Below are 14,055 nucleotides of genomic sequence, written 5' to 3' on the forward strand. Positions count from 1 at the left end.
TATTCTAAGACTTCCCTGTACTTTGTAGGCTACTAATTGCTGTCACAGACACTCAAAATGTCTATCCTGGTAGCATGTCCAGATGTTTCTTACGCATTGTAAGCCCATTTCCTTAATTTTGTTAAATACCCTTAGATTCTTCCTTGGTACCTCCACTTCCTACTCATCTTCTCTCCATTTTTCTGGCAAAAGAACATCTGTTCACAAATCAAATAATTGAGCTCTCAAAGGGTATAACTACAATGTATAGGTAATCTGTTCCTGTGTATCGAGAGTATAGCTCGGATGATAGATAATTTATCGGGCACAAGGACCTGATGTTAAGCAATATTGAATCACATAGTGAAACGGTAATTCCTTCTCAATTATCTTCCAGTCCTTCCGATTTTCTTTAGAGAAGTCTCTGTCTCATACTAGTGTGTCTTTCATGTCCCTCCAATGCTGACGGACGTCCCTACTGAGCACATACAGAACGGGCCTCAGAATCAGAGCCATCAACCAGACCAACATATCTAGCCAACATTTATTAATATCGATTAATTTCCATTATACTTGTTTCTGTAATTGTCTTGTATTTATGACAAGTGATATTCTATTCATGAGAGTTTATGTCTCTTAAGTTTCCCTTTAAATACATTTATTTTTTTAATGTGAATTCAATAAGAAAAAAATTTTTTAAGTCAGGTAGCATGTAACAGGGCTGCATTATGATTTTTGATTTCTTTAAGCCCTAAGCACTTTGCATTTCTGAGTCCTTTCCAACATTTATTTATATATACACATATGTATATCCAGATAAATTTATATATAAAAATATATTGTATGGTTTATATCTTGTATATGTGTACATATATGTATTTATATATTATATATATAACATTTTATGACTGCATTAACATAAAGATGCACATAATCTTCATCTCTAAAAGTTCATTTTTTTCTTCTGATTGTAAAAGAAATTAAAACACTTTCATGGGCCTCGGACACAGTGTCTCCTATGCCTAATGCCTAGGTGACCCCTCATATGTGATATAACAAAGCTTAACATGCTAGCTCATCATGACTGAAGTTTGCGGTGCAAACTAGTTTAATGCAACCCCATCATTTTACCAAAAAAAAAAAACAAAACTGAACCTCACAAATGTACAAGACGCTATCCCAAGTCTTACAGTGTCTAATGGTAAGACACAATCAAACTAGACTGCAAATGCTGGTTTCATGATTTTTCCACTTAATTACATTCCATTCTTCCTTGGAGCCTCTTCTCCAAAAGCCTTCGCATTAGCCCATCTCCCTCACATCATAATTAAGTCATGGATGACAGACAACACCTGGGGACTCCTCTCTGCAGGCTGACCTTTGCCTTGGGGGATGGTCAGTTCATGGTGATAATCAGTGCTCCGTCTGAAACCCATTTTAAAAAACACAAGGGGTGCAAAAACCCAAGATAGATTCGGATTTCCCTTTTTGGACACAATTTTCTGATCACAGTCTCATTAAAATTAGCAACAATGGAAACTTGAGCTTGGGTTAGGATAACTACTTACATAATAAACCAGTGCTTTCCAGGGTAGAGTTTATAGATTGCATCAAAGGTTTATTCCTTGTGCTGTCAAGTCTTCATCTTACATAGCACTTAAAAAAAAAGCAAAGGAAGGAAGGAAGGAAGGAAGGAAGGAAGGAAGGAAGGAAGGAAGGAAGAAAGGAAGGAAGGAAGGAAGGAAGGAAGAAAAAAAAGGAAGAGTCAAATCTCAGCAACTCGGCTGTGGGCGATTGTTCTATTGACAATGCACTATAGAAAAACAATCCAATACAATTCTTAAGAGCCCCCTCTAGCAACCAGACTTTATCTCTTTCTTTGTTTAGCCAGTGTGTGTGTCTACACCTGAGAAAACTTTAAGTTAAAAGATATTTGTGTTTGAGAAATAGAAACAGATCATTCCTGAGTATACTTTTTTTTTAGTTGTCAATGATCCTTTATTGAAATATTTTCCTTTGTACTTCCTAAGTAGCTGGGCATTCCACTGTACCACTGTTAATATCATCTGTGATGTTATGAAAATTATGGTCATCAACACTGTATCCCACACACTGAGTTTCCAGGTTCTCTTTAATGGCTCTAGAGAACTCTCTGACTATAAAGATAGATACCACATCTGTCAGACCATGTTGGCCATGTCATCAAAAGTGATACTTCCACTGAACTTGATGGGCTTTTGCTTCTCTCTGTCTCTGACTGGCTCCTGGGGGCCTTTGATACTAGGGCAAAGGCAGAAGGGACTACTTAATCTAGGGCTGTCTGCTCAGAATGGCCAGTTTAACTGTCATTCTTAGACCCTTCCAGTCACCTGTTGCCTTGGGATGTTATCATCCCATCATCTCCTTTTTGGGTGACAGACTCAGGGACCAGTCTTGATGGCTGGGACAGATGTGGCACTGACTTCCTGGCTCATGCACTTGCGGTCAATGACTCTGATCCCATTGGGGTGGAGTTTAGGAGACATGGTGGAGGCAGCAGGTACCAGATCGACCTAGAGTGGGATAACCGAGAAAGTTACACCTTGACCTCTTCCAGGCCAAAAAACAAAAGAGCTGCCTCCAGCCATCTTTACCATCACATCACTGAAAATTCCTGACTTTATGCCAGCTCTTTTTATTATGTGTTATTATTCAGAATGCTTATATATCACAGGAAAGAATACATTTGGCAAAATATATTTCTTATAGTGAAGACCTCTTTGTTTATTTTGAGGCTCAGCTAAAAAAGAGTTCTGGCCAGTTGAATGACAACATAAGTGATCTTCAATCATGTACTCCCACAGGTTTATTGAGTCAAAGATTACTTAACTATATCTTTAAAAAATATAATCTTAATGTAGAAAACAGAGCCTAGGATTTGGAGACAGGACTGGTCTTGAACTCTCCCTCCAGACTTACTAGCTCTGTGACCTTGAGCAAGAGAATTACCTTTTCTGAGTCTTTGTTACCTCATCTGCAAAATGGAGTTAAGAATTCCCATTTAAGATATTGTGTCAAAGATTAAATTATCTCCACAAATATTTATTGAGCACCTCCTATGTGTCAAGCTCTTTTCTACAAATACCACAGTGAACAAAAAATAGGATTACCATTCTTGTGCAGCGGGTGGTCTTGGATGGACTTGAATATCTGAATATTTCCTTCCTAGCTCTTAAGTCATTCAAGCAAGAGTATTGCCTGGAAGTGGATTAAAACTGGATTTCTTGTACCTGTAGTTCTAAAATAATTATCCCTCTGGCTGCTACAGATATTCAGTTACCATTGAGCTGCTAAAGGTTACTTAGAGATCCGGCAGGACCATTTATAGATTTTCACCATTTTTTTAGTTTATAAAACCTTAGCAACCTGCAGAGCAAAGTCTGTATTTGCTATAAATATTTTGTACTACTTTCACTTTTGTTAATGTATACTGTTTAACAGTAAACATAATTTGCATTACAGATTTTTAGAGAGGGAGATATACATTCTTTAGTGCCTGAAAATTCTGAATGATAAGTTGTTACCCTCATATCTGCCCCTGGCCCAATTGGCACAGGCACAGCTGGCCTCAAAAAGATCTTCTGTCATTGATTATGTCATTGATGGAACAAGTAGCTCCTTTTTAGTTGTGATGATGCCATTAATGAAGGGATCTAGAAAGATCTTCATTTTTCAAAGAGATTTGTCTGTCTGGCCTCATTGGAGTACATCCTAACTCTTCCAGGTGTGACATCTGACAATCAACAAGTGGGCTAGGTAAAATAGTGATAACTGGATAAATAAGAATATTCAGATTAGTTATTTGAACTTATAGAATGTAGAAAAATGGATGATTTTATACTCAGTTTGGAACAATGGATGAAGAAGTACAATTTAAACACTTTTTATTATTAACAGGTCAAAAATAATTTATAATTGTCATTCTATAACCCACACAGGCCGTCAGAGTCAGTATCTTTAGTCAAATGTTTGATTTGCAGGGATTTTTTTCTCTGTGTGAGATTTGACAAGACTTGGCCTTATTGTTAGCTATACATTTGAATTTTACACATGAATGCATCATTGTAGAGCTAGTGTTGGCATTTCATAAATTTTTTTTAATATTTTATTTATTTTTAATACAGAGAGAGACAGAGCATGAGAGGGGGAGGGGCAGAGAGAGAAGGAGACACAGAACTGGAAGCAGGCTCCAGGCTCTGAGCTAGCTGTTAGCACAGAGCCTGACGCGTGGCTCGAACCCACAAACGTGAGATCTGACCTGAGCCGAAGCCGGAGGCTTAACCGACTGAGCCACCCAGGCGCCCCGGCATTTCAAATCGGTGAAGCTCCAGGCCAAGGTCATCTGAGGTGACTAGATTAGAGTGAAAAAAACCCCATAAAATAGATTTAAAATACGTACTGTCTCTTTATCAACAGACATGTGCATTTTGCGTGGTTCCCTTCAGTGCTAATTATACTGTTTTAAAACAACAATAGAGAAGCAAAGGATAAGAAAATATAAAGCTACCCAACTGTGGAATCACCCACCTGACATTCTAGGAATACTATTCTCTAATTACTAATATATTGGCAGTCAGAACAGTTATCTAGAGGAGAACATTTTTAAAGCAAAGAATTTCTACTATCAATATTTCTTTTAAAATCCTGTATTTCTGTTTTCTCTATAAATATAAACAATATGTTGCTTCAAAGATGTTCATTTTGGTATCACCACCATGTCTTTTCCTGCCAAGGCCCACCTGCCACCTGGTTCCATTTTGCCATGATACTTATTAGAGTCTGAAAATCATAACATTCAGTTTCTTGCATTTTCTTTGAATATACAGACAATACAGCAAGAGAGGAGCAAAGATTTTTTCATGGCCCTTATGAGATACTAAACAGAATTCAAATTTACTGGTGGTTCAATTCTCAGTTCTGCCATCTTCTTACTCTTGAAGAACTCCAGTGTTGAAAGCTAAATCTATATCCTAACTCAGTTTTACCTAAGAAGATTTTTGTCCCTTATACTCCCATCAGACTTCAATACCGAGAGGAGCTGATTTTCCTTTCTTGTTACCAAATTTCATTCCCATCTTGGACAACTAAATTGAGCATCAGAGTGGTCACTGCATCCAAACAAGAAATGGAAAGGTCCTACCGAGCTTCTTTGGAGTCTGTCTTCAGACATCATATCTAAATCCGTGTACTGCTGTTACAAACCAGTACATCCTTTCTGGAAGCTAATTTGGCTTCATTTCCTAACCTGTTGCTGATCCAAACATAATCTGGAATTATGTATCAACAGTCCTAAAATCTGCATAGACTTTAACCATAAGACAATAATTTAACATTTAGATATTCAGACAAAGAATTCTGCAAAAGATATTCATCATGACATTTTTCATAAATGAAAAATTGAAAATCTTCTACTAGTTAATGTCCAAGAATAGGAATTGGTCAAATAAATTTTAGTATATCCATAAAATGGAGTTTTAAGCAGCTATGGTCAAGGTTGATATTCTAGAAGGATTTCTAAAATGGCATATCAAAACTACTCATGCTACGGTCCAAAACAAGATTGTGTTCACAGTATGATCTTAACTATGTATAAATAATATGAACAAAGCAAGGGCAAAAAAGGACATCTACCAAAATATTAAAGTGTTATCTTTATTCCTTTCTTATATTCTAACACATCCTTCAATATTTTTGAAATTTCCTGTAATGGTCATAAATAAAATAAAATTTTAAAAATTCAGATACAGGAGAAAAATATCAATGGAGCGATCAATGCACCCCATGTTTTCCTGTCTCTCCTACCTCTTAGGCGAGCCCTATGCAGCTGCTGTCTGCTGTGGTGCTTTTGCTAGGAATTTGCACTGTCCATTCTCCTAGTGGAGACAAAACAACTATTGAGGGGCGATGATAAGAATCTGTGTCACCTGCTCTCTGTTCTTTTTCAGCACACAACAGTTTTGCCCTTTATATTAATCGAGATGAGGACATCACACCATGCGTATCCCAGCAGGAACAGCGGACTCGCCGCCATATGTACCTTCTCTGTTGGCTATATATTATGGTAAGGACAGTGCCTGCTGGGCTTTCGTATTGTATTAGGTTTTGCACTGCTAAATTTGGGCACATATTTCATTATGGATATAATCACTAACAGATTCACACTGCGTGCCTCATTTGGTCCAGGACCTGGGCTTTGTCTCATTTCCCCAGATGCTTATATTTTTAGAAAGTATATGCCAAACCTCACACAACAGGAATTTGTTGAACAATCCCATGTAAGCAATGGTTCTTCCAAGGCTACATTTTTCAACTCTTTTTCAAACTAAATGTTTTTCTTGGACAGTGATTTTATTGCTTAAGGGCTTTTTGCTTGGGAGTTTTTTGTTGTTGCTGTTGTTGGTGAGCAAATGCAAAGGAGGACAGAAGAAATGGCCCGTTTCAAGGAGTGACCTTAAACTTCTTAGGAAATGGAAGGAAAGTGGACATTTTCCTGAGTCAGTTTACAGCCTATCTTACAATTAGCAATTATACATAGCACGCATTTAAGGGTTTTGTTTTTTTAAATTGGGATAAATAAAACACAAGAAATCTCCACTTGGCCTCTTGGGCATGAAGTCCCAAGTGGGTGGGGGCCCATTAATCTGATAACAGTGCAGTTGGCTGTTGAGTTTACTTCACATTCATTTCAGTTCTTACCATGTTTTAATGTTTCAAAATTATTCATCTTAAGACAGACTTTCTTGCTTCTCTTTAAAATTCCAAGTCCTCTTTAATTCACATACACAGAAGAGATCCTCCTGCCAGCACTTCTGCCGCTTAGGACTCTCGTCCTGAGTTCTGGGTCACCATCCCTTCCTTTAAGCCTGGAGGACTGAACAATGTTCTCCCAAACACCCCCGCGCTGTGCTTAATCCCTTCAAAATCCCAGAGCTCTTTGGGAGGCCCAGGCTCCATGGAGTGTTTTGCTCCAGCCATCCCAGATATACAAAATAGAGGTCACTACAACACTTCAAATCCTTTGCATGGATGACCACATAATGCCCCAGATCTGACCAGAAGGAGAATTTGTTTCTAGGAGGTCCTACCCTGTGGCTGGATCTAAGGGACATCAAGACCATAGACCCCAGAACAAACATGCAGTAATGGTCACTCCATCTGCCATTTCATTGACTAGTCAATGACTGGGGAATATTTGTTTTCCTAGTCACTTCCTAGATCTTTTGTTTCTACCCAAAATGTTAAGTATTGATTTTCTCTAATAGAAAAGGTGCAGATGATCAGGGCTCACAGGTGACGTGTGACTGAAATTTTGTCTTAAAAATGAATGTAAGTACTTTGTATGTATTAACTTGATATTCAAATGACTCTTACCTTTCAGAAGAGTCCTGTAGGGAAGCATGAATTATTCCAAGGATACACTCATTTAAAAATCAAAAATCATTAAGAATCAAAGCCTCCTCCACCCCCCAAAATATAATCTCATTACTGTGTACTCATATATGCTTACCTGTGGGAAGGGAAGCTTTTTACTCTGAGATCTCTGGGTGTATTTCTGTGAATTCATTTGTATGCCATTAAATTATCTGAATCTGGGGGTGCCTGTGTGGCTCAGTTGGTTGAGCATCCAACTTTGGCTCAGGTTGTGATCTCACAGTTCGTGGGTTCCAGCCCCACATCTGGCTTTGTAATCACAGCTCAGAGCCTGGAGTCTGCTTCAGGTTCTGTGTGTGTGTGTCTCTCTCTCTGCCCCTCCCCCACTCATGCTCTGTCTCTCAAAAATGAATAAATGTTTAAAAAAAAGTTTCTTAAATTATCTGAATCTTATAGAGCCTAAGAGGATTTGGGAACTATGTGCTTTCCAATTGCTCTTCTTCCATTGTGGGTACACTCAGTGCACGTTCCAAGGAGACACATAGGAAATACCTCATAGTCTTCATTATAGACCCCCAAGATCACTCATTAAAATGAAGCATTACTCACACTCTTCATGCCAAGTGAGGCTTGCCAGCTCTGCATACTCCCTAAGTAAACCAGGACTTGTTTGGACATGTATTTGCATTAACCAGCAAATTCTCTCAGATATGTTCTGAGAGAGCTTTCAAAGTAGACTCTTTCCTTTGGTGTTCTGCCCTAGGTATTCATAGCTATGCCAAGAGCTAAACTATGCCCCTCACATTGTGTCATAGTATATAAATCCAAGGATTTTCATTGTTATCAAAAAGGTACTGGCTTTTGCTTCCTACCAGACTATCCCACGAGCCGCTGTACCAGTGACACAGCAGTAGAAGGCTCAGGATATGAAATCTTTTGAGAGCATACCAGGATTGTGACTGGACATTCCAGAACCTCGTGCCAAAATGGAAGAAAGCATTCATCTTATCACGTGCTAATGATAAAACAAATAGCTCTCCCCTGCAATTGTCTGCACGGTGGAACTGAACCCGGACCTCTGTGGCTGCTGGCCAGGCTGTCTGTGCTTTGCTCTGATTCTTCCTTACTGTCCATTCCCACATGTGTCTCTCCCCATCTGAACCTATTCTGTTCCTAGATTTGGACAGCCAAAGTTGAAGAAGCAAGGGATACAGGAGCTTTCCCTCATAGACTGGAGCCCATTGAGCTGCCTCCCTGAGTGGCTCCATTTCCCAGCCTCTACCTCAGTCCTTCCAAGCTGTGCATCAGAAGTCATCCTGGACTCCTTCCCTGCCTTCTTCTGCCCCCCACCACACTTCTTCCCACTTACCCAGGTGTCTAGGACACAGGCATCTCCCTGTACTCTTAATACCTTTTCTGCACACCTCCCCTCCATCATCATTCCCCCATGTGTTTTCTCTGTGCCCCAGTTGTGGGATTTCTCCTAAAAAATGAAATGACCCATGTTAGGTTATGCAAAGTACAACACAGAGAGCTTCATGTTTTCTAATGCCACAGTAATTGTCGGAAATTGTAATGACTACCATTCTTTTGAGTTTGGTGCCAGGTGTTTTTCAAATATTATGTTATTTAGTTCCTCAAAAAACCCTTTGAGATAGGCATTATCTGACCTATTCTACAGATAAGGAAACTAAAGCTTAAAGAGTATATGGCTTACCCAAGGAAAAGCCACTTATTCTTCTTGTCGCCGGAGCTGGAGTGTGGCTGCAGTCTGTACACTTCACCGTGCTCTCCACTGCCTTCCTCTGGATGAAGAGTGCCTCTATGGGTGAACAGATTAAGTGCAGGTTTAGTTTTGGTTTTGTTTTGAAGCAGTACATCAGAAGAAGCATGTCTAATAGTTAAGGCCACTTCCTGGGTTAGAATTCTGAGCCCTTCACTTTATTTCTGAGCTCTAACTTACTCAGATATAAAATAGAGGTAAGGACCTCACAGGACAGTTGTGAGGACTGAATTACTGTATGTAAGAACCCATAGAACAATGCCTCACACACAGTAAAAACTTTCTATATTTCTTATTATTGTTAGTAGTAGTAGTGTTAGTATGTCTATACTTGCTGTGCTGAGAACAGTAAAGAGTAGCAGAGCACATGTTTTCTTATGAAGGGTTTGAGAATTTTAGTTACAATGCTGTAAAGCCCTTTCTTTTACTTTTACTCTTTCTCAGTCACTCATACACTCTTTAAAAAAACAAAATAGCCCTAAAGTATATGAAAAAACCACTTTTTGGTTATTTTGCTCTTTAAGTTTAGAAAGACTGTAAGGAAATCTTAAAAGTGGACTGAGTGAGAGAGAGAGCTTTAAGATCATAGAATATTGATTGCTGTCTCCCTCTAGTTAACAAATTCTATAAGAGAAGATATCCTTACTCCACCTGATGCAGGACTCCTGGTGCCAATGTTTTCCTTGGCTGTGGCCCCACACCACCTCACATCTTTATCTCCCTGTAGTACTGGTACGGCTCACTGCTCTGCTTTAAAATCTGAAGGACACAGAAAGAGGGCACTACCCCAAATCTAGGAAATTCTTATTTCCCAACAGTTCAGCAGTGGGTCTTCTTTGTCCTGAGAAGGCTTCTTCCAGCCCCTGTCCATTCCGCCCCCACCAAGGTGGTTGTCATTCAGTAGAACCCACATGAGATCTCAGGGCCCAGGCATAATACATGTTAACACTAAATTCAAGGCTCAGTCAGGAGCAAGAAGGCATTAGAGAAGGGGAGTAAATGAGTCCTAGGAGCTTCTTCTTGTGGATAAACATTTCCTGTCACTGCAGTGAACTTATTTAAAGCAGAACAGAGATTTCTGTTGTCTCTGGGCTCCAATGGTTTTTGATAAATTTCATATTCCAAATCTCATTACCCCAAATGCGGCCATTGAGCAATTCTCAAAACAGAAAATAAAACAAAGTAAAATCTCTCTTTTATGATATAATCTTAAGCAGCCCTAAATCAGAGTTGTATCTCCACCAAATTGATTATCCTTCAGCTGTGCAACTGCAGATTATTTTTTGTTTTCTTATGAAACTTTTTTTATTTCTTCAAGTTTGTGGGAGACAAATCTTTTTTATTTTTTATTGTTTATTTTTTAAAGTTTTAAATATTAATATTAATTTTAGAGGGAGAGAGAACACAAGCAGGGGAGAGGGGCAGAGGAAGAAAGAGAGAGGATCTTAAGCAGGCTCTACACTCGCCACAGAATCTGATGCAGGGCTCAATCTCATGACTCTGGGATCAAGAGTTGAATGCTCAACCAACAGAGCCACCCAGCTATCACAACAAGCATTGTTTTTTAAAACAGATGGAAAAAATACTAAAAATAAGAACATACTTAAATTGCAGGGGCACCTGGGTGTCTCAGTTAAGCACCCAACTTTGGCAAGTCACGATCAGGGTTTGTGGTTTTGAGCCCTGCATCCAGCTGTGTGCTGACAGCTCAGAGCCTGGAGCCTGCTTCAGACTCTGTGTCTTCCTTTCTCTCTCTCTCTCTCTCTCTGCCCCTGCCCCACTTGTGCTCTGTCTCTCTCTCTTTCTCAAAAATAAATAAACATTTTTTAAAATGTAAATAATAAAAAATAAAAGTCTTATAAAGAATTTTTAGCCATGAATGAGTAAAATTTTTAACATAAAATTTACACCCTTTTCACTAAAAAAAGCAAAATTTTATGGTTCATGATTTCAAGCCCCCACCAGTACTTGGGAGTTTCTCGCTCTCTTTCTCTCTATTCCTCCCCCCTTCATTGTCTCTTTCTTTCTCTCTCAATAAAGAAATTAGCTTTAAAACATAATTTCTTTAAAAAATAAATAAAAATTAAAAATTTAATTTAAAAAATTTTAAGGTGAAATTTTAGACCACATTTAAAGTCCCCCTGCTTAATCAGATGCTTCTTCGCCAATTAGGCAAATCTGGCCAACATGTAGTTGTTCTCTAACCAGTAGATGACATTTTCCTCTGTTCAACTTGAACCTTTCACTCTACCATAACTGCCTATCCTGATAACTGTTACATCTGTAATAGTGCGTGAAAGTTACACTGATTTCCTGGTAGTAGAGAATGAAGAGTAAGAAAGAATAAGGCCCTGAAAAAGTAAGGGAGCAAGTATCTGGCATTATGAAGAGAACTGACTTTCTTGGGTCTTATGAGAGACAGCCCAAGCACTCTGTTCCCTTACGCATGACCAAAGCCATCCACATCCTTTGCTGTGCCCATCTTCCCCACCTTCCTTCCTCAGCCTGGCTAGGGAGAAGGAGGCGTCTTTACAGAGTTTGGGATCTAGTGGAGCCATAGGGGAAGAAAGGGCCTCCCCACACTCACCAAAGCCAAGTGTAAGAGGCTCTAAGAGAATCCCCAGTAAATATCAGGAGTGAGACATAAATCTCACTTGGAAAGCATACTTGTTAACTTTCCTTTGCCTCTTGCCTGAGCAAGGAAGAGAATTGGGGGGATGCAGCAAGGTAGAGGGAGAGAGCTCTAGAGCTGTCTATAGCCTATGACCCCATCATTGCATGTGGTAAAGATGGATGAGTTTCTTGTGGATGTGATTTGACACTGAGGGAGGGCACTGGGCTTGGGCTGTCTTGATGGTAGCCCACCCAAGAAGTCCAGACCCTGGATAAGGGTTTCCAAGCTGCCAGAACCTGGGATGTACTATCATGAATAGGAGCCAGTTGATCCCCCACATACGGAACCTGTGCAGTGGAGAAGCCCCTACAAACATGCATGAGTACCCCCCTGCAAAAGTGAGTATCTGACCATCAGCCTCACAGCATTTATGAGTAGGAAGCTGGTATTAGCAGAGGATAAAAGGAAACCACTTGCACAGCCATGAGCAGTGAAGTCAGGAGATGTTCATCCTCCTCCCACTTCCCCTTCAGATTCCCAGCTAAGAAAGAAACATCCCCAAGCCAGGCTATGCCCTCGGTTCTACTTCAGGATACTGAAGGAAGAGGCAGAACAAAAATGCAGAGTCCCTTCCCACTTATTGCTCCAGCAATAATGGGATAATTATTAATAATCCTGATGTGTCAATGCAGGCAAAAGGCCAGTGTGTTGGAGCAGAATGAGGGGAGAGTGACTGGAGACCCCTAGATTGGAGGGAGGATTATGTAGCCCTCGTAAGCCATGTAAGGACAATGTCCTTAATTCATACTGAAATTAAGAGTTACTGGAAGCTTTTGAACAGAAAACTGACAAGATCTGAGAAGTTTTTAAAGGATCACATTGGCTACTATGTTAATAATGGACTGGGGGCAAGGATGGAGCAGGAGAACGATTACGAGGCTAAAGAACTAATCCCCTCTAGTAAGCGATGGTATGGCTTGGACCAAGTTGGTCGAAATGGCAGTGTGAGAACTAGAGGATTCTGGATATATTTTTAAGATAGACCCAGTAGGATTTCCTACTTAATTTAGACCAAATTTAAATTAAACTCTGGGCTCAGCCCTTCAGTACTTTTTTAACTTGATGTGGTGGGCAGAATAATGGCCCCAGAAATGTCTACATCCTAATCTCCAGGATTTGTGAATATCACCTCAACATAAAAAAAAAAGAACTATTTATATGCTAAGAATACTCAGACATAAAGTGGGCTAAACCCAGACCCTTTCTGCATGTTTCTTCCTTCATTAACCTGTTTCTTCCTTCATTAACCCATTCTGAGAGCTGAAGATCCAGATTCTTAAAGTCAGACAATCTTTTGTTCAGATTCCCGCTTCCCATGCTTTGGGGAAATCACTTATCCTCTCTTAGCCTCCTTTTACCACCTTTAAAATGGGAATCTTGCCTGCACCACAGAATTGCTGTGGGGATCAACAAGCACATAGGGCCCTCGGGAAATGATCACATTTTTCCTCCTTCCCACCACAAAAATCCAGAATGTCTGAGAAGTGTATGGGAAAGTCCTATTTCTTCCCCTCTCTCTTCCCCACCACCCTTTATTGTCATTTTATCCTCTGCCTTTCATATGGATTCTGGTCCTGTTTCATGGGCTTTGTGTCCCCTTACAACCTATTAAGAATGCTGAAGGGCTTTCTGAACATTTCTTATGGTTCGTACATTAAGTTATTTCCCAAGCTCTGCTTTTCCCCTGAGGACGGAGAATGTCATTGCTTTCCCATTATTCTGGTCTGCTTGTTTTTACAAACACGTTGTGGAGAGGAGTTTTTCTCTCGTCTTCTAAGGAGAAGTCTATCTGGACAATGGGGGCCTTGCCAACTGAGAGTAGGGCCTGCCCTTGGCCCCTCAGAGTGCTCACTTGGGTGTTGAGTAAATCAGATTCTTAGATCCGCATCTGGACAGAAGAGGCTTGTGTGTATAATCCATCTTGGTTCCCAGTATTTATTGTTCTGAGTTTCGTCTTCTCCTACCCCCAACAGCTGGTTCTCAGACTTGCTAGGCGCACTTAAAGAATTTGAATTCCCCATATGCTGTTAACCATGCCCCCTGCCCAAGATTCATTTTCTATGTGATTATGACCCTTCCCATACTTCCCAGCACTTACATCCATACCAACACAGCTATTTCTTTTCCTTACAGTCTTCGGGAATCACCAGTTTGATGCTGTGTGTATCCTCAATGTTCGTTGGCAATTTTACTTTGCATTTCTTCTACC

At 39.9% G+C, this 14,055-nt stretch overlaps 1 protein-coding gene across 4 annotated transcripts in view; it reads left to right on the forward strand.

Moving 5' to 3' along the window:
- Positions 1–14,055, forward strand: part of AIG1 (androgen induced 1) — a 242,150-nt gene that overhangs the window by 193,174 nt on the left and 34,921 nt on the right. For 2 of the 4 annotated variants that reach the window (XM_029944331.1, XM_029944330.1), the window contains exon 4: positions 5,964–6,079. The exons of the other annotated variants lie outside the window; for them this stretch is intronic. In XM_029944331.1, coding sequence (XP_029800191.1) covers positions 5,964–6,079 — 116 coding nt within the window. The remainder of the gene's footprint in view (positions 1–5,963; positions 6,080–14,055) is intronic. 4 annotated transcript variants of the gene reach the window in all.

This window comes from Suricata suricatta, chromosome 7, assembly GCF_006229205.1.
Source record: "Suricata suricatta isolate VVHF042 chromosome 7, meerkat_22Aug2017_6uvM2_HiC, whole genome shotgun sequence".
Taxonomy (NCBI): domain Eukaryota; kingdom Metazoa; phylum Chordata; class Mammalia; order Carnivora; family Herpestidae; genus Suricata; species Suricata suricatta.